Below are 24,740 nucleotides of genomic sequence, written 5' to 3'. Positions count from 1 at the left end.
AGGTGCTAGGGCTACAACGTCCTTTGGGAAGGCACAGCGTGGCCTCAGACCTTCTGACAGCTGCCAAGCCTGCGACCTCATGTCTGCACAGAACGCCAGGAAAATCAGCTTGTGGGGAAGGTCCCCTCGTGCAAGGCCACCCAGGCACACCCTGGTAATATCTGGTGGGAACCCAGGTGGCCCCACATAGGAAAGGAGGCTATAAAACAGGAAGCCAGTGCGAGGCCTGCAGAGCGGGGGACACAGCCTGCAGAGCGGGGGACACAGCTCTTCCCGGGAATGCCCACTGTTTGTTTGCCAGCTGGGCCCACATGCCTGACTTCCCCTATTAAGGATTTGGTCCCTTCTCTTTTTTTTGCCCCACCCTTCTAGATTTTTCTAAACTCAAAATGTCTGGGCTTCCCCAGCTGGGAAGAGATTGTGACATACTAAGGCTTGCTTCAGTGGCCTTAACCTGTCCACTCCTCACAGTGTCCCCATCCTCAGAAGACTCTCCCTGGCCACAACAAATTCACTCTCAGGAAAGGGCCTCCCACTGCAGGCCCAAGACTGTAGCTGCTGTCAGGGTTAAAATGGGATGAGGTGGGAGACTGTAAGCGATCGCTTGGCCAAGTGTTGCCAAATCCAGAAGTCATGATGGAATTCCCCAAGCTCCCATAAGGAGAATCAGTGTGAGGGGTCTCCCCGGCTGAATCCCAGGCCCCTGGGCCAAGCCAGCCCTTCTCAGTACATCACAGGGGCTCCCTGTCATCTGCAGAGCCAGAAATTCATCTTCAAAGGCCTGTCCATGAAGCACAGAAGCCAGGTCTGCAGTTACAAACTTGGACTCAACAGGCAGAGAGAGGGAGGAAAGGAAGGAAGAAAGTCAGACCCCAAATACTGCGCCCCTCCCTCAGGAGGGTTCAGGTGGAAAATGGAAAGCTGGACCCACAGCAGGCTTTGGGGAAACAGATAGATGTTTTCTTCTCTGCCCTACTTACCTCTCTGGTCAAAGCCCCAGCCCTGCCTCTGACTTGCTGTGTGACCTTGGGCAAGTCCCTTCCCCCTCTGAACCTCAATGGCTCATTTGTCAAGTGCAGATAATGAACATCTGTCCTTCTGATTTCACGGGGCCTCTGGGCCCAAATGGGCAGCCGGATGAGAAAGTACTCCACAAAGAATAGAGCACACCCCACGTGCAGGAATGTTGGTGGTGACTTTGTGGACAGCGAATATATGAGTTCCTGGCTCCTGTCCTGGCCCGAACAAACTGTCAGAGCCTCCTAGGCTGAGGCTCGAGCACAGAGTAGCAGGAAGAAGGCTAATTAGAAAGTACAACGTGAAACATAACCAAGCACATTGACTCTCCCAAGACCAGCTTATTTATAGCTGTAAAAACATTCTGTCTGAACAGTCAGTTCTACCTCTGGAGGGTTAGGATTTGTTAACCCTTTGATAAGATCAGCTTGACTCTGTAAAGCGGTGGGAATCTCAAGCTCACCCAGGCAGCCAGGCAGCCGGGCTCAGGGAAGGCTCCGTGGGAGAGAGTGGTGACTTTACCAGCCTGTGTTTTGAAAGCCCAAAGCTGGGATCCAGACAGTCTGCCCCCACCCCTGTAATCACCAAGGTAACCCAGAAGGCAGCCCTTCCCTGTTTCCACCACCTTCCTTGGGCCCGTCATCGTCCCTGGTCATTTTCCTTCCTCTTCCAAGTGCTGGCTGTTTGTCTGCCTGTACCCAGTAGGTATGTCGATTGCTGAAGCAGGGGATCGGGGATACAGGAGAGAGAGGGTGAGTGGACCCAGTCTTCAAGAAAGGGCCATGGGGTCAGTAACCTGGAAACTTTCCCTCAAGGAGCCAGAGTTTCCTGTCTTCCTGCCCAAGCATTGCAGCTTCCCCTTGTCCTGCAACTGGTGGGTGGAACAAGACCCTCCAAGCCCTGAGAAACAAGCAGAAGCACCAGTGCCTTGGGTGCTGGCTGTCATGGAGATGGCCCTGGCTTATCTGTCCAGCCTCATGTCAAGGCTCTCTGCCCCTCTTGCTTGGTGCTCCAGCCCCATCAAACAGCGTTCAGTTCCTTATGAACAAAGGTTCTGTGCTCTCTCCAGCCTCAGAGCCTTTGCACAGACTGTTCCTGGCCCTTTTCTCCAGCTCTTCTTTCTCTCTGGCTCTACCCATCTTTCAGGTGCACGGGTAAACATGACATCCTCGAAGACTTTTCCTGACCCCCATCTCAATCTAGATTCAGCCTCACTGTGGTTTTCCCTGATTGCATTGATCACAGTTTGCAACTGCATGTTTGTTGAGTATTTTTTTTTTTTTTTTTTGTATCTTCAAGCTCTGTTGGTGGTGGTTGGGGGCGGGGGTACGGGGGACAATATCCCTGGCACCAAACAAATGCCTGGCACAAAGGAGACCTCAGTGAATGTTTGCTGAAGAAACCAAGGAGTAGGATTTACGTGCAGGGAAGCAACTCAGACACTGCAAAGAAATATTAAAGAAGGGCAAGTGCAAGGGGCCCTTTCCCTCCTTCAATACATGTCAGATGGAGTGGACAGTGGCGAGACGGTCCCTAAATGGTTTTGAAGCCCAAGGAGGGATGGAGGTTTGGCCCTGGATTTAGAGTTTGTTTCTAGAACATTCCTTTTTCCCTAAATTCCTGTCCTTGGGATCAATTTGACCCATTTTGTGCCAAGGATGGAACGGGGCAAGAAAGTCTCCTTGGCTTATTCAAAAGCCAAGAGCCCCAGCCAGAAGTTAGGTTGCTAAATAATGCACCCAGGAGAAGGTGCCCGAGGTGGCTGGTGGAGGCGTCACTGGTCACAGGACCTGATGTGGCTCCTGGCAACTGGCCCATGAGGACAGGTGCTGATGTGTGTCCCCTCCCCAATGCCAGGATGGGGTTCTGCTGGGAGCTGTCGGTGCCTATGACTGGAACGGAGCTGTGCTAAAGGAGACGAGTGCCGGGAAGGTCATTCCTCTCCGTGAGTCCTACCTGAAAGAGTTCCCCGAGGAGCTCAAGAACCATGGTGCATACCTGGGTAAGAGCACAGAGTGAGGGGAGGCTGGCGGGTTGTGGGCTGGGAGGGCACCCAGGGGCTGCAGAACCCCCAGCCCACACACGAGTGAGGGGCCTGCTGTGTATATTCTGGGCTGATTCAAGCACCCAACTCTGAAGAGCATCCCCGGGGGCATTTCCTCTCCACCCTGGTATCCACTGCGCCCAGCACCATGCCCAGCGTATAACAGGCTGTCCATAAATAGGTAGAATAAAGGACAAGCAGTTCCCCACTCCCTTCAATGTGTTTCATTTGGTGCTTCTAGACTCTGGGTCAGCTGTTGTTGTGCCTTAACGCTTTTGGGGCTGCCTAGGGCTCCAGTACACTGAGCCTGCCTCCCAAAGGCAAAACGCAAGTCGAGTGGAACCTGCACTCATTTTTATTTCTTAATGTTCATAATCAAGGCAGAAGTCGCTGCCCATGAAGCACTTTGGAAGTGGATATCTAGATAGAAGCACAAATCATTGATGGTGAAGGTCCCAGCAGCGAGGCCTTAGCCTGCTGGCCAAAGTCACCTTCCAGCTCTGCAGGAGCAGTCACCTGGCCATCCCCAGGCATGTCCCATTTGCCATGGCTTGTTCCTTTCTAAAGGAAGGGCCAGAGGGGGAGGGCGGCAAGGGGGGTGATGTTCAGGGTCCCCACTGTCTCTGGGTCTTTCAGAATTTCTGAACCAAATCCACTGTCTGTGAAGTTACTCCTTATTGAGGCCTCCTCGGACCCCACTCCTCCATGGACTTGGGCCACCCAGAGTGGACAGCAAATCTGTCCATGCGTCCATCTTTCTGATGCTTCATCCCATCCCGACCTTTGTTCCTCAGCTCGTTAGCCAATACCCTGCCTATGACTCTGCCCACGCTGTGGTTACCCTGTTTTCTATCCCCAACCATGGGACCCTCAGCTGACAAAAGGGCAAAATGCTGGAATCAGGACTGTGCTAGAAAATTCAGAAGTGTAGATCCCTAGAAGTTTCCCAACAGCACCTGGCCCTAGGGCCTGCGTTCCATTTAATTCGCAAGGTGTTAAACCTGAATTGCATAGCACCTGCAGTTGATGCCATCAGAGTGCCATGTTAAGTGCCGTGGTAAGCAGGACACAGCGCCTTCCCTCAAGCTGCTTCTGGGCCAGTGGGAGACACAGACATGTGCGCAGATAATTATAACACAATTGAGGTAGGAGCTCAGATAAAAGCACAAATAAAGGAGAGAAAGATTGGAGTCCTTGCCTTGGCAAATGCTCAAACACTGGGAAAGATGCTGGAAGAACAAAGGCTAGCAACCCTTTAACTAGAAACTAGAATGACTCATGTTTTATTGTGTTTCCTCCCAAGTGTACAGCCCTGTGCTGGAAGTGAGGAAACCAAAGAAGGGGTGCAAGGTGCAGGTGCCATGAGGCATTAAACAGCAAGGCAGATCACATCAGGGTGTCCCAGGGCCCATGAGGTTAATTCCAAGTGAGTCAGAGAAACGATGTGGTTGGCCATGGTCCAGCGAGCTGGTACACTCGGGACCTACTGTGTAGGAGCTGGAGCCTACACCAGGTCTCCACCGCAGGGGCCATTTCAAATAAGCCAAGAAGGGCCAAGAAAAGGAGGGACATGTGGGAAATACCAGGTTATTTCAGGACCCAAGAAGTAGATGAGTGTGGTTGGAGCAGGGGGCAGAAGTGGGAACATGGAGGAGAGGGAAGGTTGGGATAGACTGTAGCAGGAGGCCTCGAATGCCAGGTTAAGACGTTTGAGCTTTTTCATGTTGGCAACAGGGAGCTGAACGTATCTGAGTGAGAGCTCAGCAGGATGAATATCCCCCTGGCCCAGCAAAGCCACCCTGCTTCCCCTCCCAGAAGACCCTGATGGGGTAGAGCTTGGCTGATGGACACTCATGAGGCCCAGCTGTCATGCCTTAGCCACAGTCACTGCCTTGGGTGGGGGTCTTGAGGGAGTGCCTTTTCTCCTCCTCCTCCTCCGTCTAGGAGTCATCCAGTGAGAGCAGTGTCTGGGTTCTCTGCTGGGGCAGAGATGCCTGCTGGAAGATTCCTCCTGTGTTTCAAGGGAGAGGAGCACTACAGGGGAAGGAGACCAGGAGGCCAGCTCCCAGCCTCCACTGGGGGTGCAGTATAAATTTCGGGCCATGGTCCTACCCTTTCATCAGGCCTTCAGGGAGGCTGGCCCAGCCTCAGAATGGCCCTTCCTGCTGGCCAGAGAGTTGCCTGGGTACCAAAGGTGCTGCCCACAGACAGCTGGAAGGCAGGAAGCTCTGTGAACTTTGAATGCTGACCCACGCCTGCCCAGAGGACACTTGGACCTCAAACTGCATCTCAGTGCCCCTCCTTCCAAGCAGGCCCAGAAGCCCAAGACCAACTGAGAACATTTTCAGTAGTGCCACTGAGGGCTCAGCTCAGAAGAAACCTTTGCCCTACACCACAAGGCTAAGCCCGCCCACCCATATGTTTATGGTTGCTCTAAATACATGGCCATGTTAGCCACCCCTTGCGAGGTCTTGGTATTATGGACCTGTCAAGCCTCATTTCCCAAAGTACAGCCTCAAGAGCGAAAACTGTTGTGTCTGGAACCAGAGCAGTTCACCCCCAGGCACTGAGTCAGCTCATCTGTACACCCTGTAGCCACTCTGGAAGCAGCCAATGAGACCCAAGTGACAGTGTTACACACACAGATACACAGATGCACACGCATATATGTGCACACACACACACACACGTACATTGCAGGGGACATCTGTTCCCCAGAAACAGCCCAGGAACTGTCAACAAAGTCCAACACTCATCTAAAATCTGGGATCCAAGATTATCTGGCAGAAAGTGGGATTCTAGGATGCCACCGGCTTTCCACACCTGCTGGAGCCCACTTTCAGGAGAGTTGCCTGAAGTTGCTGCACATTTGCTTCCTGGGTACTGGGTGGGCGACTTGAGATTCACAGTGATCAGGCACAGCCATACCGGGAGCGGGGATTGGCAGCCTTTCCAAAAGAGCCCCTGGGGTTCCTTTTCTTTCTCTTTGGCATGCTGTATGTATGGGGCTGACAAGAGCCTAGGAGCTTCCACCTTTGAGTCTGCAAAGCTTTGGGGCTGCAAGAATCCCTGAGACCCCACGTAAATATCTGAAGCAGACCAATTCCTTCCACATTTACGGCTCACACTCTAGTCCTCAGTGAGCCACTTAGCAGGCGTTTGTGGTAATAAAGAGAACGCTGGTTAGTCTCCAAGAGTGAAGATTGGTGGGGAACCAAAACAAAGTCTCCCCAGTATTAACTGAAGTGAGGCTAGAGTCTGCCCTACTTCCCATTGCCCTCTGCTGTGCTCATGAGCAGGTGAAGGAGGGATGTGTGCATTTCAAGTTAGTCTTTTAGCAGTCCCACCTGGCTTCCTTTATTTTCTCCAGCAGGGGCTGGGGTGCAGTGAGTTCTCCCTACCCTCCAAACCCCCTTCCTGGATCCTGCCTCTTCCAGGCCTCCCCAGCTGCCCCTAGGAATTATGGCCCTGCATGATTGAATCTGCTCAGCTCGCCCTGAACCTACCCCATCACTGGCCCATCCTCTGGCACTGCCAAGCCATGCACCAGGCCGAGCAACGCCTGCTGAGGACACGGTGCCAAAGATCAGCCTGTTTCCTCCTGTGGCAGGGTACACAGTCACATCGGTCGTGTCCTCCAGGCAGGGGCGGGTGTACGTGGCCGGAGCCCCCCGGTTCAACCACACGGGCAAGGTCATCCTGTTCACCATGCACAACAACCGGAGCCTCACCATCCACCAGGCTCTGCGGGGCCAGCAGGTAATGGAGGGGGAGCCTGGGGCAGGGACGGAGGGAAGAGGGGGCAGATCAGACAAATGGGAGGGCAGTAAATACAGGCATGCCTGGGCCACTGGGTGCCCCAAAGGGCAGTCATGTTCCTCCAGCCACCTTCATGCTGCCAGGAGTGGCAGGAGTGCGCATCTACCTACAGAAGGCCCCATGGGCCCTACAGGATGCCAGCTGCTTCCCTTTTCCTGGAATGGAAGCAAGGAGGAATGGGAAGGCTGCCAATGCCATTGCCCCACAGGGAGGTGGTTGGCAACCAGACTGTGCTGCCAAGAGTCCTGTGTTGGAAAATGATGAATGCAAATTGGAAAGCTATGATAAGAGTCATTGGTGGTGAAAACAGGGCTCCAATCCCAAGTCACTTCCAGCACAGAGGAAAACTGGGCTCCTGGGAAGCAAGGTAGCTTTTCCAGGGTTCTGTGGTGAATTCATGACTGGGTCAAGCCAAGAACCCTCTTGGTGGGGCTGCCTGCATCATGCCACCTCCTGACCCCCAATAACCCCCAAATCAGGCCTGGGCTCCTCCTAACCGGCAGCATCCGTGCCCTCTGTAGGCCAGAGCTGAGCGCTGTCCAGGCCCTTCCATGTTGTCCCCAGCTCCCTGCCGGCTCTCCTGAGCCTGAAAACAGTCCTGTCTCCTGAGTCTCTGACTGCCCTTGGCCTGTCACTGTGAGAATCCGCTCCTCACCGAGTCTAACCTAAATCCCTCTCACTGCAGAGCGCCACCCTCCTGCCATTCCTCCTCCTGTCTCTTGGGTGCAGGCCATCCCAGGCGGCTCAGCTCTCACCCTCCACCCTGCCTGCCCACACTCACCCAGGGCCAGCTCTTTTGGGAATCGAGGGCTAGACCTTGAGAGCTGGAGGGAATTTGCTGATGAATTTATGACATTTTTCCTGCCCAGTTCCGCCTCCAACATCCGAAGGAGAAACCACAGTGCTGAAGGCAGCTAAATTAAGTGAATTCCAAATCGCGGTGACCCACATAGCTGAGGCCACATATTTAGACAAATTTCTCCCGTCCCCTCCCTCACTTGCTGTCTGTCCGCTTCTTAGTTACTTTATGTAGGCACATCTCTTCCCTCTCCCACCCATGCGTATTATTTCCCTTTCCTCTCTTCTAAATTTTTTATCCTTCTCCTCAGTTAAAAGCTTTTAATCCTTGAGAATAGATTTCTCCTGAAAACACGCTAAGCCAGAGATGGACGGGGTAGGCAGAATCATGAGCCAGGGTGTCAGACAGACCCCAGTTCCAACCAGCTTGGCAGTGACCAGGTGACCGGCCTTCTGACCTTGGGCAAGCAATTCTCTGAGTTTTGGTTCCTTCCCTTGAAAATGAGGATGACTCTCTCTCCTAGCAGCATGGGGCTCACATGAGCTAACCCAAGGCTATAAACCATCCCACACAGGGCTTGTCCACGAACAGGGTGCCTTCCCCTTTCCTAAGCTACCCAGTGATCCAATAAGCATTAATTAAGTACCTTCTGTGTGCCAGGCAAAGTACCCTGGCCAAGAGGGAACACAGCAGGCTCAATGCCTGCCCTCATGAGGCTCCCAGCAGAGGGAGTGGGGGCTGGTGGGAGGAGTATGGAGCTGAAGGCACATGGAAAAGGGGCAGGGAGCAGAGTGGAGAAGGTCAAGGATAGCTTCTAACAGGAAGTGACACATCAGCTGAGACTTGAGGGATGGCAGGGGATGGTCTGGGGAGGACATAGGGGCGGGGAGTGCATGCAAGAGAAAAGCTTGTGCAGAGGGAAGCCTGGAAGCCAGCCAAGGCCTGGGGCCTTTGGAGAAGAGAAATAACTCAGTTTGGCAGGACCCGGGAGCACTGCAGTGGGAGCAGGAGCTTGTGGGGACAGAGGCTGGGGAGGGAGGCTGGTCCAGCACAGTCCTGCTAGAGAGTTTAGATACTATCCCAAAAGCAAGAGGTGGAGTGGTGTTAGAGGCCACACCAGCTGCCATGCGGGTGGGCTGAAGGGGCCAGCCTGAGGCTGGAAGGCCCTTTAGAAGGCACCTCACCTAGGGACGAAGCAGGGGGGAGCAGTTGGTGAATTGGCACCCACCACATAGCACTTGCTGGCAGGTTTATGGGTGGGAGAGGTGGAGGGTGGAGTCAGGGTTTCTGGGTTTCTGATGAGGGGGTGGATGGTGCCCTCACTGAAGTGGGGAGCACTGTACCCCAAACAGAAGGGGAACACAGCAAGTGCTCAGACACTGAAAGAAATCATAATTCACCATCCACGATGCTAATGCCAGAATGATTTATAACATCAAAAATTAAAAACAGTGGCTTACACCTGTAATCCCAGCACTTTGAGAGGCTGAGGTGGGAGGATCACTGAAGCGTAGGAGTTCCAGACCAGCCTGGGCAACATAGTGAGACCCCATCTCTACAAATAATTTTTTAAAACAGCCAGGAGCGGTGGTAAGTGCCTGTGGTCCCAGCTACTCAGGAGGCTGAGATGGGAGGATCACTTGAACCCAGGAGTTCGAGGCTACAGTGAGCCAAGATTGCACCATTGCACGCCAGTCTGGGTGATGGAGCAAAACCTTGCCTCAAAAAAAAAAAAAAGCTAACTGTCCAGCAATAATTGATTAAACACATTATGATACATGCATAATTTGGAGCACTGTGGAATCACCAGTGATTATGTTGTAGATGAAAATATAATACATCATAGAAAAATGTTTGTGATGTATTGTTTTATTTAAAAATCAGTATATAAACTATATTTGCATTATTACCCCAATTTGTAAAAATAAAAGCATATATACACACACCTACAAATAGGCAACATGCCTCAGGGGAAAAAAACGAGAAGAAAATCCACTAAAACGTTCATGGTAGTTATGTTTGGATGTCTTCTTCATACTTTTAAACAGTCTCCTGATTTTTTGCCATTATATCACTTTACACAAAAGATAAATGGCCACCAGTAAAATTAACAGAAAGAAAGAAGAGTGGGGAGGGGATAATGACAGAAAGAAAAGAGGGAAGGGGAGAAGGGCAAACTGAAAACAGACAAGTCCACTCTGAGGGACAGGAGAGAGAGGGAGCGCGTGAGAAGGGAGGATCCATTTGTTCACCAAAAATTCTGAGTCAGAGGATGACCTTGGCTTCCCTCTGCCCGCGAGGCGAGGGCTCTGGGTTGTGCGAGCTGGGCAGCCAGCCCACTCCTCTCTCCCATCACGTGCCGCAGATAGGCTCTTACTTTGGGAGTGAAATCACCTCGGTGGACATCGACGGCGACGGCGTGACTGATGTCCTGCTGGTGGGCGCACCCATGTACTTCAACGAGGGCCGTGAGCGAGGCAAGGTGTACGTCTATGAGCTGAGACAGGTACAGCTGGGCAGGGGCTGGGCAGCTTCTCAGGGGCCCCCAACCTCTGCTTTGACTTGGGTAGCCACGAGGGAAATGCGTTACTAGCGAGGCCAGTGCTGGAGCCAGGCCTGGGGAGAATCAGAGCCTCCTCTGTGGCTGGGTTCATATAGCCAGAGAGGGGGTTCTGGGGGAATGGAGTGGTGAGAGGATGCCGGAGCAGCCTGCAGAGGGAATTATGAGCCTGAGGACTTTTGCCAAGCCCTCCCCAGCCTTTTTCTGCCCCTGGTTTTGCAGAACCGGTTTGTTTATGACGGAACGCTAAAGGATTCACACAGTTACCAGAATGCCCGATTTGGGTCCTCCATTGCCTCAGTTCGAGACCTCAACCAGGATTCCTACAATGACGTGGTGGTGGGAGCCCCCCTGGAGGACAACCACGCAGGAGCCATCTACATCTTCCACGGCTTCCGAGGCAGCGTCCTGAAGACACCTAAGCAGGTCAGGCTTCCCCGGGAAGCGGATGGAGCAAATGGGGCTGCAGGAGTCCCAGGAGCTTCTGTGCCTCATCTGGTTCAGGATTTTCTTCCAGACCCTCTCACAGAAACGGATGCCAATCTGTCCTGGCCATGCTTCCCCAAGTGGAAATTTTGAAAAGGGCACATTTTACCTTCAGGACCCTCCCATCACCCCCTTTGGCACCCTCTCCCTGCTTACCCTCATCCTCCCCCAACAAGAAGTCCCTGGCACCTGACCCTCACTCCCCCCGAGACGCGCACACATGCAGTTGCCTACCAGTGGAGCATCCCTTCTGGGCTCACTCTTCTCTGGAAATGCTTCATGCTAGAAACCATGCCCACCTCAAAACCGACCCGTCTTGGGTCCCATCCCCTGAGGATCATTCTTTTGCCCGCACGGTTTATCAGTAAAATAGCCTAAAAAATAGACCAGCGTGAGAGATGGGGATGGGTCGCCTCCAAGTAACATGTATTTACACTTAATGGGGAACTCTTTTAAGACACGATATTTTAATCCAAAAGAATGACTTGAATGGTAGGAATTTCAGGTGCCATGACAGGCCAAGAGAGGAGATTGCTTTGGGTTGGGGAAGCTTCTTGGTGGTTTCACACAGGCTCCCTATTGTTCCTGATTGTTCCTGCTGCTCGGGGACGCCCGCCCCCACACTCACAGTGTGCATGCCCTCCCGCTCTCTTCCCGCGCCCTGCAGAGAATCACAGCCTCAGAGCTGGCTACCGGCCTCCAGTATTTTGGCTGCAGCATCCACGGGCAATTGGACCTCAATGAGGATGGGCTCATCGACCTGGCAGTGGGAGCCCTTGGCAACGCTGTGATTCTGTGGTTGGTTCCCCCGCTGTTCCCACCTCCTGGGCTCTCCTGAAAGTCACAATGAATCCAGGGGTTTTAAAGATAGGCTTCAGGATCTTTGTCTCTTGTCTTTAACTGCCCTCAGCTAGACCCACCCTGTTCTTATCCCATCTTGCTTACACATTTCCTTTTGGTGGAATCAGTGTAAATTCAATATAAATTGAAGTCCTGTCCAAAAGCCCCCGCTCTTAGAATTTGTCCTAAAAGTTATGGCTACTCAAGCATGTCTTCCACTTCACCTTTTCAAGCTATAACACTCGCAGGGGCAAGTTGAGCGTATTTTTACCATCTGGAAGGACCTTTCCTTCTCCCCTGGCGTGGAGGAATGTTTATCTAGTACAGAGATTTCTTTCCTCCAAAGCGCTCTGACTTCTTGCTTCCTTTCTTCAGGGCCTCATTTTCATGCTTCCTAAACACCCATTTATTTTACCATATGTTTGCTGCTTTTTGAGCCAAAAAAAAAAGACCTTGAGTATTTTTTCATATATGTTGATGAGATATTTTTCATCATAAATATAATAACATAAAGAACATTTATAAAACAAGGAAAAAAAATCACTCAGCCTGCCATCACCTTAACAATGCCACTATTAATGCTGTGGTATATCTCCTCCCAGTCCTTTTTCCCTTGCTTGTAATTTTATGTAAATGCAATCATATTTGCCCTACAACTTTAAAAAGGCATTGAACAGAAATATATAACTTCACGGGGAGAATAAAGGAAAGGACAGGCTCCTGTTCACAAGAATACTACAACCCAAGGGGGAAATGTCTTCCTCCAGGTTCCCTAGAAAACAGCCTGAGGCAAAAGCCTCTGTGAATGCTTTGGGAGTGGGAGCAATCCTAGAAGCAGAAGTGAAGCCGGAAGGGAGCACCGATGCCAAGCGAGCCAGCCTGTCCTCACCACGCGTGCTGCTCTTTGCTGAGTGTCTCAGCATTTCCAGTGTGGCATAAAACAGCCCATTGTAGGGGAAGAAGGGGCAGCAGCAGACTTGTGGCTCCCTCACATCCCTCATTTGTCATGGCCAGAGCATCTGCTGCCCAACAGTCCCGGTGGTGCCCCAGCCCTCTAGGCAGCACTGGGAAGCCAGGGCCTGTGCCTGTGCAGCCCAGCTAGTGTACAGGAGCAGGGTCTGTCTCTTGGAAGGTCTGTGCTGCATGTGGGGGCTCTTAGGTCCTTGTTGGTGGTGGTGGTGGTGGCAGCAACAGCAGCCTGGGCTTGCAAGGTGTGTAAAGGTGTCCACTGTGTTGGTTCCAGCCAAGAAAGCATGGCAGATGACCAAGGCCCGGGGAGGAGGTACACAGAACCTAGCAGGTCTTTAAAGTAACATATAAACTTCTCTACAGGTAGCAAGATACACATGTGCACACACACCCCTCAAGAGAATCAGTCTCACAGAAATGATTGGATCAAGCTCTAGCTTTTGAAGTCTACACCTATGTGCTACCTAAATACTGATGAAATTGCGGGCGAGAGCCCTCTGGGAAGACTATGGTCAAGCCCCATAGTTCTCAAACATGACTGCCCATTAGGATCACCAGGGGAGCTTTTAAAATGTCATTGCCCAGGCTTTACCCACACCAATTAAGCAGAATTCTGTGGAGGGACCTGGGCAGCAGTAATTTTTTTTAAACTCCCCAAGTGATTCCAATGGGAAGTCAAGTTTGAGAACTTCAGATGTAACCCACTATGTTGACACAGCACTCTACACTGTCAAAGGACATTCTCACCTCCTCTGATCCTCACAATCCCCCATCGCAAAGATCATGTGACCTGCCAAGGTCCAATGAGGAACCCGTGGAGCCAAGACTCAAATCCACCCTTTCACACTACAGTGCAGAGGTGCTGTTCACCTTTATGCTAAGAAGAACAGAGTATTGGCACAGATCATCACGTTGAAGCTATGAAACCTCTAAGCCACTCTACTCCTATTTCTTTTTATATACATTCATGGTTGGGAGAGGCAGTAGGTTTCCGTTCCTAATTACATTTGACTTAGGCCGGTATAAGGGTAAATTTGTATTTCCTTGGTTACCTGGATGGGGTAGTGTGGGGGTTAGATGGACGCTGGCTGCACGTTGGAATCACCTGGGGTGCTTTAACGCCTCGCTCTTCAAAGTGTGGTCCATGGAACGTTCACATCACCTGGGATCTTGTTAGAAATGCAAAATCAGTGCCAAGCTATTGGATCAAAATCTGCATTTTAACATGATCCCCAGGGGGCGTGCACACATATGAAAATTTCAGAGGCACTGCTTTAAAACCTGCTAAGGTCTGATTCTGATGTGGTTTTGCCTAGGGTGTAGCTGAGGCACCAGGATTTTTTTAAGCTCTTCAGATGACTCACATGTGCATCCAGGGTGGGGAACCACTGCTATAAAAGGTGATGAGGGAGCAAAGGGAAGTCAGCATGATCCACAGCGAGCACAGCCCCTCGGGGAAAGTGCTGAGGGGCTGCACGGAGGGGCCATGAGGTGGCTGAGCCCCTTTCCCCCCGTGCTCGCTCTTGCCAGTCCTTTGACATCCGAAGCCCCCTCCATCCTCCACCTCACCCCCTCCAGTGGCTTTGCAGATCCCACTCGCATCTGGTTCTTGTCTTTCCCCATGGTCACAGCAGGGCAGCCTGAGCCCCTGCCCCACCCCAGCTCACTGGTCCTTCTCCTCCAGGTCCCGCCCGGTGGTTCAGATCAATGCCAGCCTCCACTTTGAGCCATCCAAGATCAACATCTTCCACAGAGACTGCAAGCGCAGTGGCAGGGATGCCACCTGCCTGGCCGCCTTCCTCTGCTTCACGCCCGTCTTCCTGGCACCCCATTTCCAAACAACAACTGTTGGTAAAGCAGGCCCCTCCTTTCTCCCCACCCCCAGACTCCAGTCTCCCCCTGCACCTTGCTCTATTTCAAAGCCTGGGCTTTTCCCAAAATGGGTGCTAAGTGCCAGGTCGCCCTAGAGCCACCTTGGATGACTACTGGATCCCATTTGATGCTCTCATTCCAAAGGGCAAAGAGGGGATGTCATGCCAGGGTGAGAGTGGCAGTGAGCAGGGGTGATCATGACAGGGAGGACAGGAGAAGAAGGAAACAGTCTGGGTGTAGAGTTTGGATCAGAACACAGGACTGATGCCAGTGGAGCAAAGTGGGGTGTGGAAGCCCAGAAGTCTGCCTGGATGCAGAGGAAGAGGCAGACCCAGGAGTCCTACAGCGGGGGTGCTGGAAACCAGGAGGCCAGGTCAATGAGACCCCAGCAGCAGGGAGCCCCGCTCAGAAGTGGGTGTGAGTCCACAGCAGGGCAGTTTCCTTCTGAGGGTCCATCACTTCCAGCTAAGTCTGGAGTCAGACACCTACTCATGACAGCCCTGGCCCCAGGTGGTCTCAGGAAGTGAGCTGCAGATTCCAGGACTGTCTGTGCTGGCACAGGAAACAGGGACTCAGGGAGTCTCTCAGCCAAGGAGCAGGACCAGACAAAGAAGAGACCAAAGGGAAGATGAGAACAAAGGTGGGCCTGGGGGCTGTGCCCCTCTCTTTCAACTTCTGTCCCTGAGAGGAGAGAGATATGAGAGCCAGCAGCAACCTGCGGGCGTGCTGGAGAACAGGAGAAGGGACTGAGCCTTTCCAGGAATTGGCAAAACCTAACTGAAGGGGAGGAGGCTGCAGGGTTTATGCCCCAGAATAGAGTCAGAGATTTGAGGATCCGGCAGGAAGGGGCTGGCCAGCCCTCCTTGGTGTGAGAGGAAGTACCCAGCAAAGGCTCTGACCAGCCCTGAGGGGGATCCCAGAGCCCAGGGAAAGACAGGGAAGGTGGAGGGAGAGGAGGAGGGGGTTGTTGACTGCAGCAAGGGCTCAACATGACACCGCCCTGGCCCCACATCCTGTCTCCCCTCCTCATCTGCGGTGTTCACTTTCCCTCCACTTCTTCCTTCTGCTCTTTCTCCACCCTCTTCCTCCCCCTTTTCTTTGGTTCCTTCCTTTACCTTCCTCATGCAATCACTTGCTCTCCATGTGGGAGTTTCTCACCCACACTGGGGCTCGTGAGAGGAAAGGAACAGCTCTCCCCTGGCCAGCCTGGGGGGCTTCCTGGAGGAGGCAGACAGTCTTGGATGGGCATGTGGCTCCACCTTTGTGGTCTTGCCCTCTCCCCTCCTGCAGGCATCAGATACAACGCCACCATGGATGAGAGGCGGTATACACCGAGGGCCCACCTGGACGAGGGCGGGGACCGATTCACCAACAGAGCCGTCCTGCTCTCCTCCGGCCAGGAGCTCTGTGAGCGGATCAACTTCCATGTCCTGGTAAGCTGGCAGCCCCACCAGCAGAGCCCAAGCTCCTATAGGAAGGAGCATCTGCCGTGGGAGAGGCAGAGAGTCTGCCTGGCTGGTTCTGAGCCCTCAGCAGACCTCAGGAAGCCAGCCAGGGACAGTGTACCCTGACCTTGGCCACTCCACATTCCCACCTCATGCCCCAGAGACACGCTACATACCACCTCACTAGACATCCTTCCAAAACCTCTTCTCCTGCCACTCTCAGATGCCGAAGGGAGGAAGGTGGGCTCAGTAGGTCCAGCAGAGAGAACTGGGAGCAGCTGGTGGGGGGCACAGCCCCAAAGGGAGGGATAAGCAGGCAGCAGCTAACAATTAAAGGCCAGGTCCAGGAGACAGTGGCATGTACAAAACAGGAGGTGAGACAGAGAGGGGCGCCAGTGATGTCACAAGTAGGGTAGTGGCCTGGTGCCCCATTTTATAGCTAAGGAAGAGAATGAGAGGTTTACTTCCATCCAGAGATACCAAATACCCAGCTCACAGCTCCAGCCCCAGAGATGCAAGCAGGGTCACTCAGAGCCCTCCTGGTCCCAGTAGTTCAATGGCCAGAGTTCAGAGATGTGAGCAGGTCTGAGAAGGTGCATCCCTGTTAAGGGGCCCCCTGAGACGCACCCACACCAGCAGCATCTTCATCCTCCCCACAAACTTGGAAATTCACTTGTTCTGACTCAGAAACTCTGGGGCTGGGGCTGGGGCTGGGGCCAGCACCCTGTGTTTTAACAAGCTCCCAGGGGACTCTGGTGCCAGCTCAGGTTTGAGAGCCACTGCCTTTATATAATCAGGGATTGCAGGTTCCAAGGGGAAATTTTTAGGCTGCTCTAAGCAACCCCTTTACTTACCATCTATGCTCAGAACCAACCTGAGCGCCCCTGTCTTGCTCACGAGTTTGTTCATTCACCAATTCCACATGCTGAAGCCCTTATCACAGTGCTAGGGCCATGCTGGGAGGCTCCAGGCCTATTCCTTGCTTGGGAAGGAAGAGTGACACACAGTCATATGGTTCAAATGCTACATGAGCAGCAGGCGTAACTGGTCTGAAGAGAGTGGTGGGTGGGGTAGGATACAGGCGGGCACTGCCAGGCTTCCCAGAGGCCGAGGTACCCGGGCAATGGGAGTCTGGCCCTGAAGGATGTGCAGGAGCTTGGCGAAACAGCCAGACATCTAGGTTGGCATGAGCTGAGCTTGGAGCTCCTTTCACGGAGGCACACTCTTCCCACCAACAGACCTGCTAGAAACCTCCATCCACCTGCAGACTCATCCTGAGGGCACAGGGCAGCTGCCCTGCCATCTAAGGAAGGTGGAAGTTCTATCTCAGCATCCATGGTCCTGGCTCATAAAATGACGTTCTCTCCTCCCTCACCCCTGCCCTCATCTCCACCCCCCAGGACACTGCTGACTACGTGAAGCCAGTGACCTTCTCAGTCGAGTATTCCCTGGAGGACCCTGACCATGGCCCCATGCTGGACGACGGCTGGCCCACCACTCTCAGAGTCTCGGTACATCTCGGTACAGGGCACGCACCTCGGGAATGAACCCCACCCCCACCTCCACCTCAACCCCAAAACCCAGAGCCTGAGTGTGCCGGGTACAGAGGACACCATCCCTCACCTCACCTTCCCACCTCCTGTCCTGGCAAACCCACAGTGTGGCTCCTTCCTGCCTCTCTCGGGGCCTGTGCTGAGTGTTAGCAGATCAATTCCTTAAGGGCAAGGCCCAGGCCTTCTCCTGTTCAAGTTTCCCCATATCCCCAGCACAGGGGAGCACGGGGTGAGCACCGGAGAAATACAAAGAACCACTGGATGAGAAGGGACCTGAGATCTTAATCACCCACCTCCCTCCTTTACAGATGAGGACAATGGAGACCAGAGAGTGACTCTTAGGGCCTGGGGTTCTGCTTGTTAGGTGACTAACTGATTCACAGAGCTCCTAAGTATTGCAAAAAGAAGTGTTTTAACTGACTGACAGCGGTCCTAAGCATTCCAAAAAGAAGTGGCCACATCCCTCAGCCACATTTTCTAATCCCTGGCTCTGGGGCATCCAAAATGTTTGACATCTAACATGCAAATGCTCCCTGCAGCTGCAACTCCATGTAAATCCCACTCAAGGAAAATGTCAGGCAGTGATCAATTCTGCCGCTGTGCTGCAAGAGCAGGCAAAAGTTATAAAATGGAATAGCTAATGCCTGAACCTTGAGGATTTGGGAAACAACTTTTAAGCACACCACGGTGCTCTTAAGCCATTCTGTGAGGTCCAGTCTCTGAGCAACGTCTGTGTGAGTGACAGAGTCCGGCCAGGAAGCAGTTTCAGAATTATTCGAGTTCTTACCTGCATTTCTTCAACACCAGGAAAGGACCGTACAGTCCACAGCAATGCCCCTGAAAACCTCCCCTTCTCTCATTCACACCCATCATCCCCCACAGCCCCTCCACACCCCTCTCCCCAGGCCTCCCACAGTCCCCTGCCAAACCCCCGTCCTCACACCTCCCCTCTTTCTCCTAAGTCTGAGCTCCTGGGCTGGCAAAGCTGGATTCATCGTTAGTGAGCCGGGAGAAGGGGAAAGCTGGGCGCACTAAGTCATTTTTGTCCTCTCGCAGTAATTACAAAGTCACTATGGCAAATGAATGAGTACGTGGCACTCACCCCACAAGCATGCTGAAGCCCACAGTGCAGATTAACACACAGGGTAATCCCTGCTCTGACACCGATGATCTCCATGCAAGGTGGTAATGAGCAGCACAGGTCAGGTGGGAGGCAGTATGCACTTGGAGGACGTACAATCAAGCAATCAGATGATAGGTCAGGGGGCCTTCCTGGAGGAGGAAGCCTTTGGCCAGACTTTAAAGGCTAGGCAGGATTCAGACATGCAGAGACAGGGAGGATGGGCTTTTATTCCGGGAGAGCTGACAGCATCACCAAGGCAGGGAAATAGGAAAGGCAGGATGCAGCTTCAGGTAAACCCCTTTCTCACCTTACAAAGAAAAGGTGAGAAACAGAGCTGAAACTTTGTAGAGCAGCTAAGTTTCTAAAACTCTGGTTTATCTGGATTTCTAGCCCCCAGCGAGACACATTCTTCCCATCATTCTACAAAGTCTTACTTTGCCTCTACTAAATGCCCAGCACTGTTCTAATACCATAATATCTGGCCTCTTGGGGAAGTGAGCCATCCCATATTATTGAGTGTAACAGTTGCTTATTACATGAAATTATTTATTTTAATCAGCCAGATAGAAATTCTTCTGAAGGTCATTATATAGTTCTCAAACTTCTTAAACAGTATGCTGAGTGGGAGCTGGCTGTTTTTTCTTCGAGACTTGAACTCACCAGGATGAACTTTGGTGCTAGAATGCCGTAAAGCCCCTATCCTGAACTAAGTTCCTTTCCCAAACGGCTCCACGGTGACCCCTGGATATGGCTTCGCTGGCTACCATTGTAGTCGGCAGATCCACCTTGCGGTGGGGAGCTGAGGGGCGAGATGGGTAGATCCATGCCTAAAGCAAGAGCGTGTGGATCTGACTGAGGGCCAGAGAGCTCTCCTTCGAGAAAAGTTAATGAATTTAAGATACACGTGACTTTGTGACACCTGTTTCCTCGCCCCTGGTTTGGGCTGTGTTGTCGGTAGTGACAGTTACTGCCCCTCAGCTCCAGGCTTGAATATCCACCTGCCTGCTGAGGTCCTCGCCCTGGGTGGGCCACAGGCACTTTAAACTCAACATGCCCCACACTGAACTTCTCACTTAACCCCTACTTTTTTTTTTTTTTTTGAAATGGTATCTCCCTCTGTCGCCCAGGTTGGAGTGTAGTGGCACCATCTTGGCCCACTGCAGCCTCTGCCCGAGTTCAAGCAATTCTCCTGCCTCAGCCTCCCGAGTAGCTGGGACTGCAGCCACTGCGCCCAGCTAATTTTTGTATTTTTTAGCAGAGACAAAGTTTCACCATGTTGGCCTGGTTGTTCTCGAACTCCTGACCTCAGGTGATCCACCTGTCTCAGCCTCCCAGAGTTCTAGGATTACAGGTGTGAGCCACCACGCCCGGCCAACCTCTGCTTTTATTTATTTATTTTTATTTATTTTTTTTTTTTTGAGACGGAGTCTCGCTCTGTCGCCCAGGCTGGAGTGCAGTGGCGCGATCTCGGCTCACTGCAAGCTCCACCTCCTGGGTTCACGCCATTCTCCTGCCTCAGCCTCCCGAGTAGCTGGGACTACAGGCGCCCGCTACCACGCCCGGCTAATTTTTTGTATTTTTAGTAGAGACGGGGTTTCACCGTGTTAGCCAGGATGGTCTCGATCTCCTGACCTCGTGATCCGCCCACCTCGGCCTCCCAAAGTGCTGGGATTACAGGCGTGAGCCACCGCGCCCGGCCAACCCCTGCTTTTATTACCAAATGCCATGATCATCCTTCCAGACACCTAAAAAAAGAAACTCAGCTGACACCCTGGACCCCTTTCTCCCTCAGCCCCGACAACCTCCAGTTTCCTATTGATCCCGCCTCTGGGGTCACTAACCTATTTCCTACTCTCATGCCCACTACCACACCGACACCAGCGTCATCTCTTGCCTGAATGTTGCGGCAGCCTCCTCAATGGTCTCCCTGCCTCGAGCCTCCATCTTCTCACTCCATTCTCCCACAGCAGCCAGGGCAGCCTTTGCAGGTCTGTCAGGACACTCCCTGCCTGAGGCATTCGGCAACTCCTACCAGTTGCAAGGAATGACCCCAAGGCCCTGTAAACACAGGCCCCTGACCATCTCTTCCTCTCTCCCACCCCTGTGTCTCTTACCACAGCAACACTGACCCACCCATCATTTCCCAGACTCACTGTCCCGCTCCTGCCCCAGGGCCCCTGCATCAGGTCGTCCTTGCTCCTGGACTTCACCACCTCCACCCCGGTCCACCCAGCTACCTTGACCGTCCTTCAGAACTCTGATCCCCTGTCACTTCCTCGAAGCCTTCTCTGACTTCCTACAGGCCAAAACAGCTGTTTCTCCTCTCTGCCTCTTCTATTCCTCATGCACACTTCTTTTTGGTTTTTTTGCACATTTTACACTAGTGATTCGTTCATACACCAATCTTCCCCTTGAGCTGAGGGCAGAAGCTGCATCTTTCTTGTTTTGTATCCCCAGTACCAAAGCCCTTGCCCACACACAGTAGATGATCAATAAATGTTGACCAGAACTGCTCTGCTGGGTGAGTGGGAGTGGGGGTTCTGTGCCATCAGCTCAGTTATGAACTGGAGGGGAACAAGGAGGAGCTGAGTTTTGAGCCTCGTTTTAAAGAGGGAAGCATCTATGGAAAAGCACAAGACAGAGCAGTGTGGTGTCTGGGGACAGTGCAGGAAAGCCAGCCCATGTCTAGTGTGGTGGAGACGGAGCTGGTGTACATTGAGGGCGAGGGGCTGCGGGTCCCTACCCAGCTGCCCACACCTGGCTCTCCCTGGCCCAGGTGCCCTTCTGGAACGGCTGCAATGAGGATGAGCACTGTGTCCCTGACCTTGTGCTGGATGCCCGGAGTGACCTGCCCACGGCCATGTGAGTTGGCTCCTTCCACCCCCACCTCGCCCCTTCCCCTTCACTGCCAGAGGCTCTGGGGCTCCTGGGGCCCTGGATTATTTCCCGGACATCCTCCTCACAGGCAGCATGGATCAAACATTGCACTTGGAGCCTGCGTGCTAGCCCAGGCTCTGCCACCAACTCCTGCATAACCTCAGGAAAGTCTCCTCTGTAATATGAAACTACTAGTCTAATCTAATTTCAAATTTTGTTAAAAAAAAAAAAAAAAAAGAAACCCTTTCTTCGGAGCCCACATTACAAAATAGATGAAAGGTAGAGACAGGAGTCTCTGGAGTTCTGGGTGCTTGTCCTTCAGCCCCCAGATGAGGTGACCTCTAGGCCCGCTGGCTGAACACCTTGGGCTTTCCAATCCTTCTGATGGAAAGATGCCAGGGACACCAGCCAAGGGTGAGCAGGGGACCTACAATCCCCTGGAAGAGACAAACGAACATACAAGGGAAAATAATGAACAATATCATATTCTTAATTTATGTAACATATTTTCCAATAATTTATGCTCAACTTTGATCCAACTATGAGATGATTTAGATGGAAAACATATATACCATGACATAGATAATAAAGAGAAATAGCACATTCAAAACTTGTAGAAGGATAATGGAGCACATATTCTAACCAGCTAGTCTAAAATAAGGATTATCTCTACATTAGTGCTGAGCTTCCTAGCAGCCAAGGCCAAAAGGGAAACACGATGTGTGGTGTGGTGATGTGTGAGTGGTGAGGTCAAATAAGAGCTCTGGGTTCAGCGGAGGGTATGATCTCTGGTGGGGACACCAAGGGCCTTTGAAATAGGAAGTGGTCTTGAAGGGTGAGCTCTTTCCAGCCCTGCCATCCATTTCCACTCTCCTCCCAGTGGCTATTCCCATGAGCAGAGGCCAGTCAAGTGCCCAGACCCACCTTTTTGCCCCAACCCTGGGGCTCCTCTCTACCCCTGCTTTCCTCATTCCATCTGCCCAGTCTCTGGTGGTCTCTTGTTCTCAGGGAGTACTGCCAGAGGGTGCTGAGGAAGCCTGTGCAGGACTGCTCCGCATACACGCTGTCCTTCGACACCACAGTTTTCATCGTAGAGAGCACACGCCGGCGAGTGGCGGTGGAGGCCACACTGGAGAACAGGGGCGAGAATGCCTACAGCACAGTCCTAAACATCTCGCAGTCAGCAAACCTGCAGTTTGCCAGCTTGATCCAGAAGGTAAGACCTCAGCGACCTGCCCAGACTGCCTCTGCCTGGCACAAAGGAAAAGGAAGGCCAGGTGGGGTCCTGGCTACATGTTGGAATCACAAAAAAGCTAGGTGCAGTGGCTCATGCCTGTAATCCTAGCACTTTGGGAGGCTGAGGTGGGAGGATCACTTGAGCCCAGGAGTTTGAGGCCAGCCTGGGCAACATAGTGAGACCCCATCTCTACAAAAATATATAAAGTAATTAAATAAAAAAGAATCACAGGAGAGCTTTAAAAAGCCTGCCCCCAGACTCCTCCTCTGGAGATCCTAACTGATTTGCTCTGGGGTTGGGCCTGGCATCGGGAGGCTTTTAAAGCTCCCTCGGTGACTTCAGTGTGCAGCCAGGGCTGAGAACCACCAGCACTAGGGGAGTCTGAGCCCTTTGGGAACACAGGGAGGAATACCCTTCAGCCCGACTCCTGGGCCCTGGTTAGGGGCACACACACCACGCATGTGCCACCAGCCATCCACACGTTCTACCAACAGTGCACCCTGTGGGCTTGCTCGGAAGGTCCTTCTGACAAGAATCAGAACCGGTTCCTCCCCAGGTTAAAACTTCTGATCACTCCCAGCTGCTGTCAGAACAAACTCCAGGCTCCTCATTGTGGCATTCAAGGCCCATCTCACCCACCTCCTGCCACTTCTTCTCTAACTGTGCCACGGGCCACCTTGTTCCCAGCACGCCCTGCTGGTTCCCACCATGGCCCCCACCTGGGACTCCTCTCTCCTCTGCCCAACAGGCTCCTGCTCCCACTTGGTGACCATCCACATATTGCCTACTCACGGCGTCCAGCGCTGTGCTAGCACTTGGCATGCATTTAACCCTTGCAGCAACCTCAGGCATAGCAGTAGTGGTGGTAGTGGTGGTGGTGGTGTCCCCATTTTACAGAGGAGGAAACTGAGGCATAGGAAGGGGTTAAGGCCTGCCCAGGACCACACAGCTGGTGAGCCGCAGAGCGGAATTCCCGCCCCACAGCTGGCGCCTGAGCCTGCGCTATGTGACAAAGCATAGTCCTCAGCCCTGCTCTCTGGGGTATCTTTCCCAAAGCTCTCCAAGGCCACAGGCGGCCCTCCAGCCCGCATAGCATCTGGCACAGCCCTTCATGTGCTCTGAAGAAACATCAGTCTCCAAGTGCTGGCCTCTTGAAACCCTCGACTCCCAGGTGGCAAGAGCCCTGTCTTAGCCATGTCTGTGTCCAGAGCTGGGCACATAGAAGGCCCTCAAGACAAGTTTGTTGAGTAAACTCAGACATCAATGTCATGTGTGGGTGTTGGGGGGTCCTAGGGCCCTCAGACACAGCCTCTGTCCTCGAGGATCTCAGTGTCAATGTGGAACCCAGTGTGCCGGGCAAGACAGGTGCCAGGCCAGTCTGTCCTCTCCACCCCAGAACCACTGCCCAGCACCCCTCCCCAAGTGCCCCCGTTGCTTGCCACACACACAGGAGCAGTTCCTGTAGCCAGGAGGGGAAGCTGAGTGGAGGGAGGCCACCCCAGGAAAGCGAGGAGCTGCCTGCTCGGGTACCCCCTTCCTCCTCAGTGGGCTCCCCCATCCTCAAACAGACCTCAAGGCCTATCTGCAGCCACAGTTCCTTCTGTCAGGCCCAGGCCTGGGCCCCAATCCCACTCCCTCTCCACTGCCCAGAGTGACAGCCCAGGCTGATGATGAAGAGCCCACCTGATGGTCTCTCGAAGTCCCCTCCTTTCCAGGGACTTGTGTCTGTCTGGATTTCAGGTATACGGAGGGAATCAAGCCCCACACCAGCATCCGCCTTCCCCTGCTTCCCTGGCCCAGACTTCACAAGGCCAGTCTCATGCTTGCTCCTAATCCTGGGGAGGGAATCATGGAGATAGTTTCTGTGGCTCAGAAGAGCTTTTGGAAATGAGTGGAGGTAAAGAGAAGTGGGAGACATGTTCTGTGAAGTGCTGTGTCCCCACACATAGCAGGTGGGGTGCAGAGTTAGCCTGGAGCCTACCTCCTTCACAGGTGCCACCACCCATCCCCAACCCAGGAAACGCTCATGGCTGCGAGGTCAGCATTCCTCTCCTCTCTCTCCCCAACATCCAGCCAAGGGGAACTCTAGTAGAGAAAGC

General features: G+C 52.9%; 1 protein-coding gene across 1 annotated transcript in view; it reads left to right on the top strand.

Annotated features, from left to right (window-relative positions):
• ITGA11 (integrin subunit alpha 11) overlaps window positions 1-24,740 on the top strand; it is a 130,083-nt gene that overhangs the window by 89,050 nt on the left and 16,293 nt on the right. Inside the window, exons 11-20 of the mRNA XM_510503.8 lie at window positions 2,875-3,019; window positions 6,672-6,820; window positions 10,045-10,185; window positions 10,462-10,665; window positions 11,393-11,523; window positions 14,219-14,385; window positions 15,697-15,839; window positions 17,252-17,362; window positions 21,304-21,389; window positions 22,413-22,620. Coding sequence (XP_510503.3) covers window positions 2,875-3,019; window positions 6,672-6,820; window positions 10,045-10,185; window positions 10,462-10,665; window positions 11,393-11,523; window positions 14,219-14,385; window positions 15,697-15,839; window positions 17,252-17,362; window positions 21,304-21,389; window positions 22,413-22,620 — 1,485 coding nt within the window. The remainder of the gene's footprint in view (window positions 1-2,874; window positions 3,020-6,671; window positions 6,821-10,044; window positions 10,186-10,461; window positions 10,666-11,392; window positions 11,524-14,218; window positions 14,386-15,696; window positions 15,840-17,251; window positions 17,363-21,303; window positions 21,390-22,412; window positions 22,621-24,740) is intronic.

The sequence above is a fragment of the Pan troglodytes genome, chromosome 16, assembly GCF_028858775.2.
Source record: "Pan troglodytes isolate AG18354 chromosome 16, NHGRI_mPanTro3-v2.0_pri, whole genome shotgun sequence".
NCBI classification, from domain to species: domain Eukaryota; kingdom Metazoa; phylum Chordata; class Mammalia; order Primates; family Hominidae; genus Pan; species Pan troglodytes.
The sequence above is the reverse complement of the archived record's forward strand: the minus strand, read 5'-3'. Positions and strand labels throughout refer to the sequence as shown.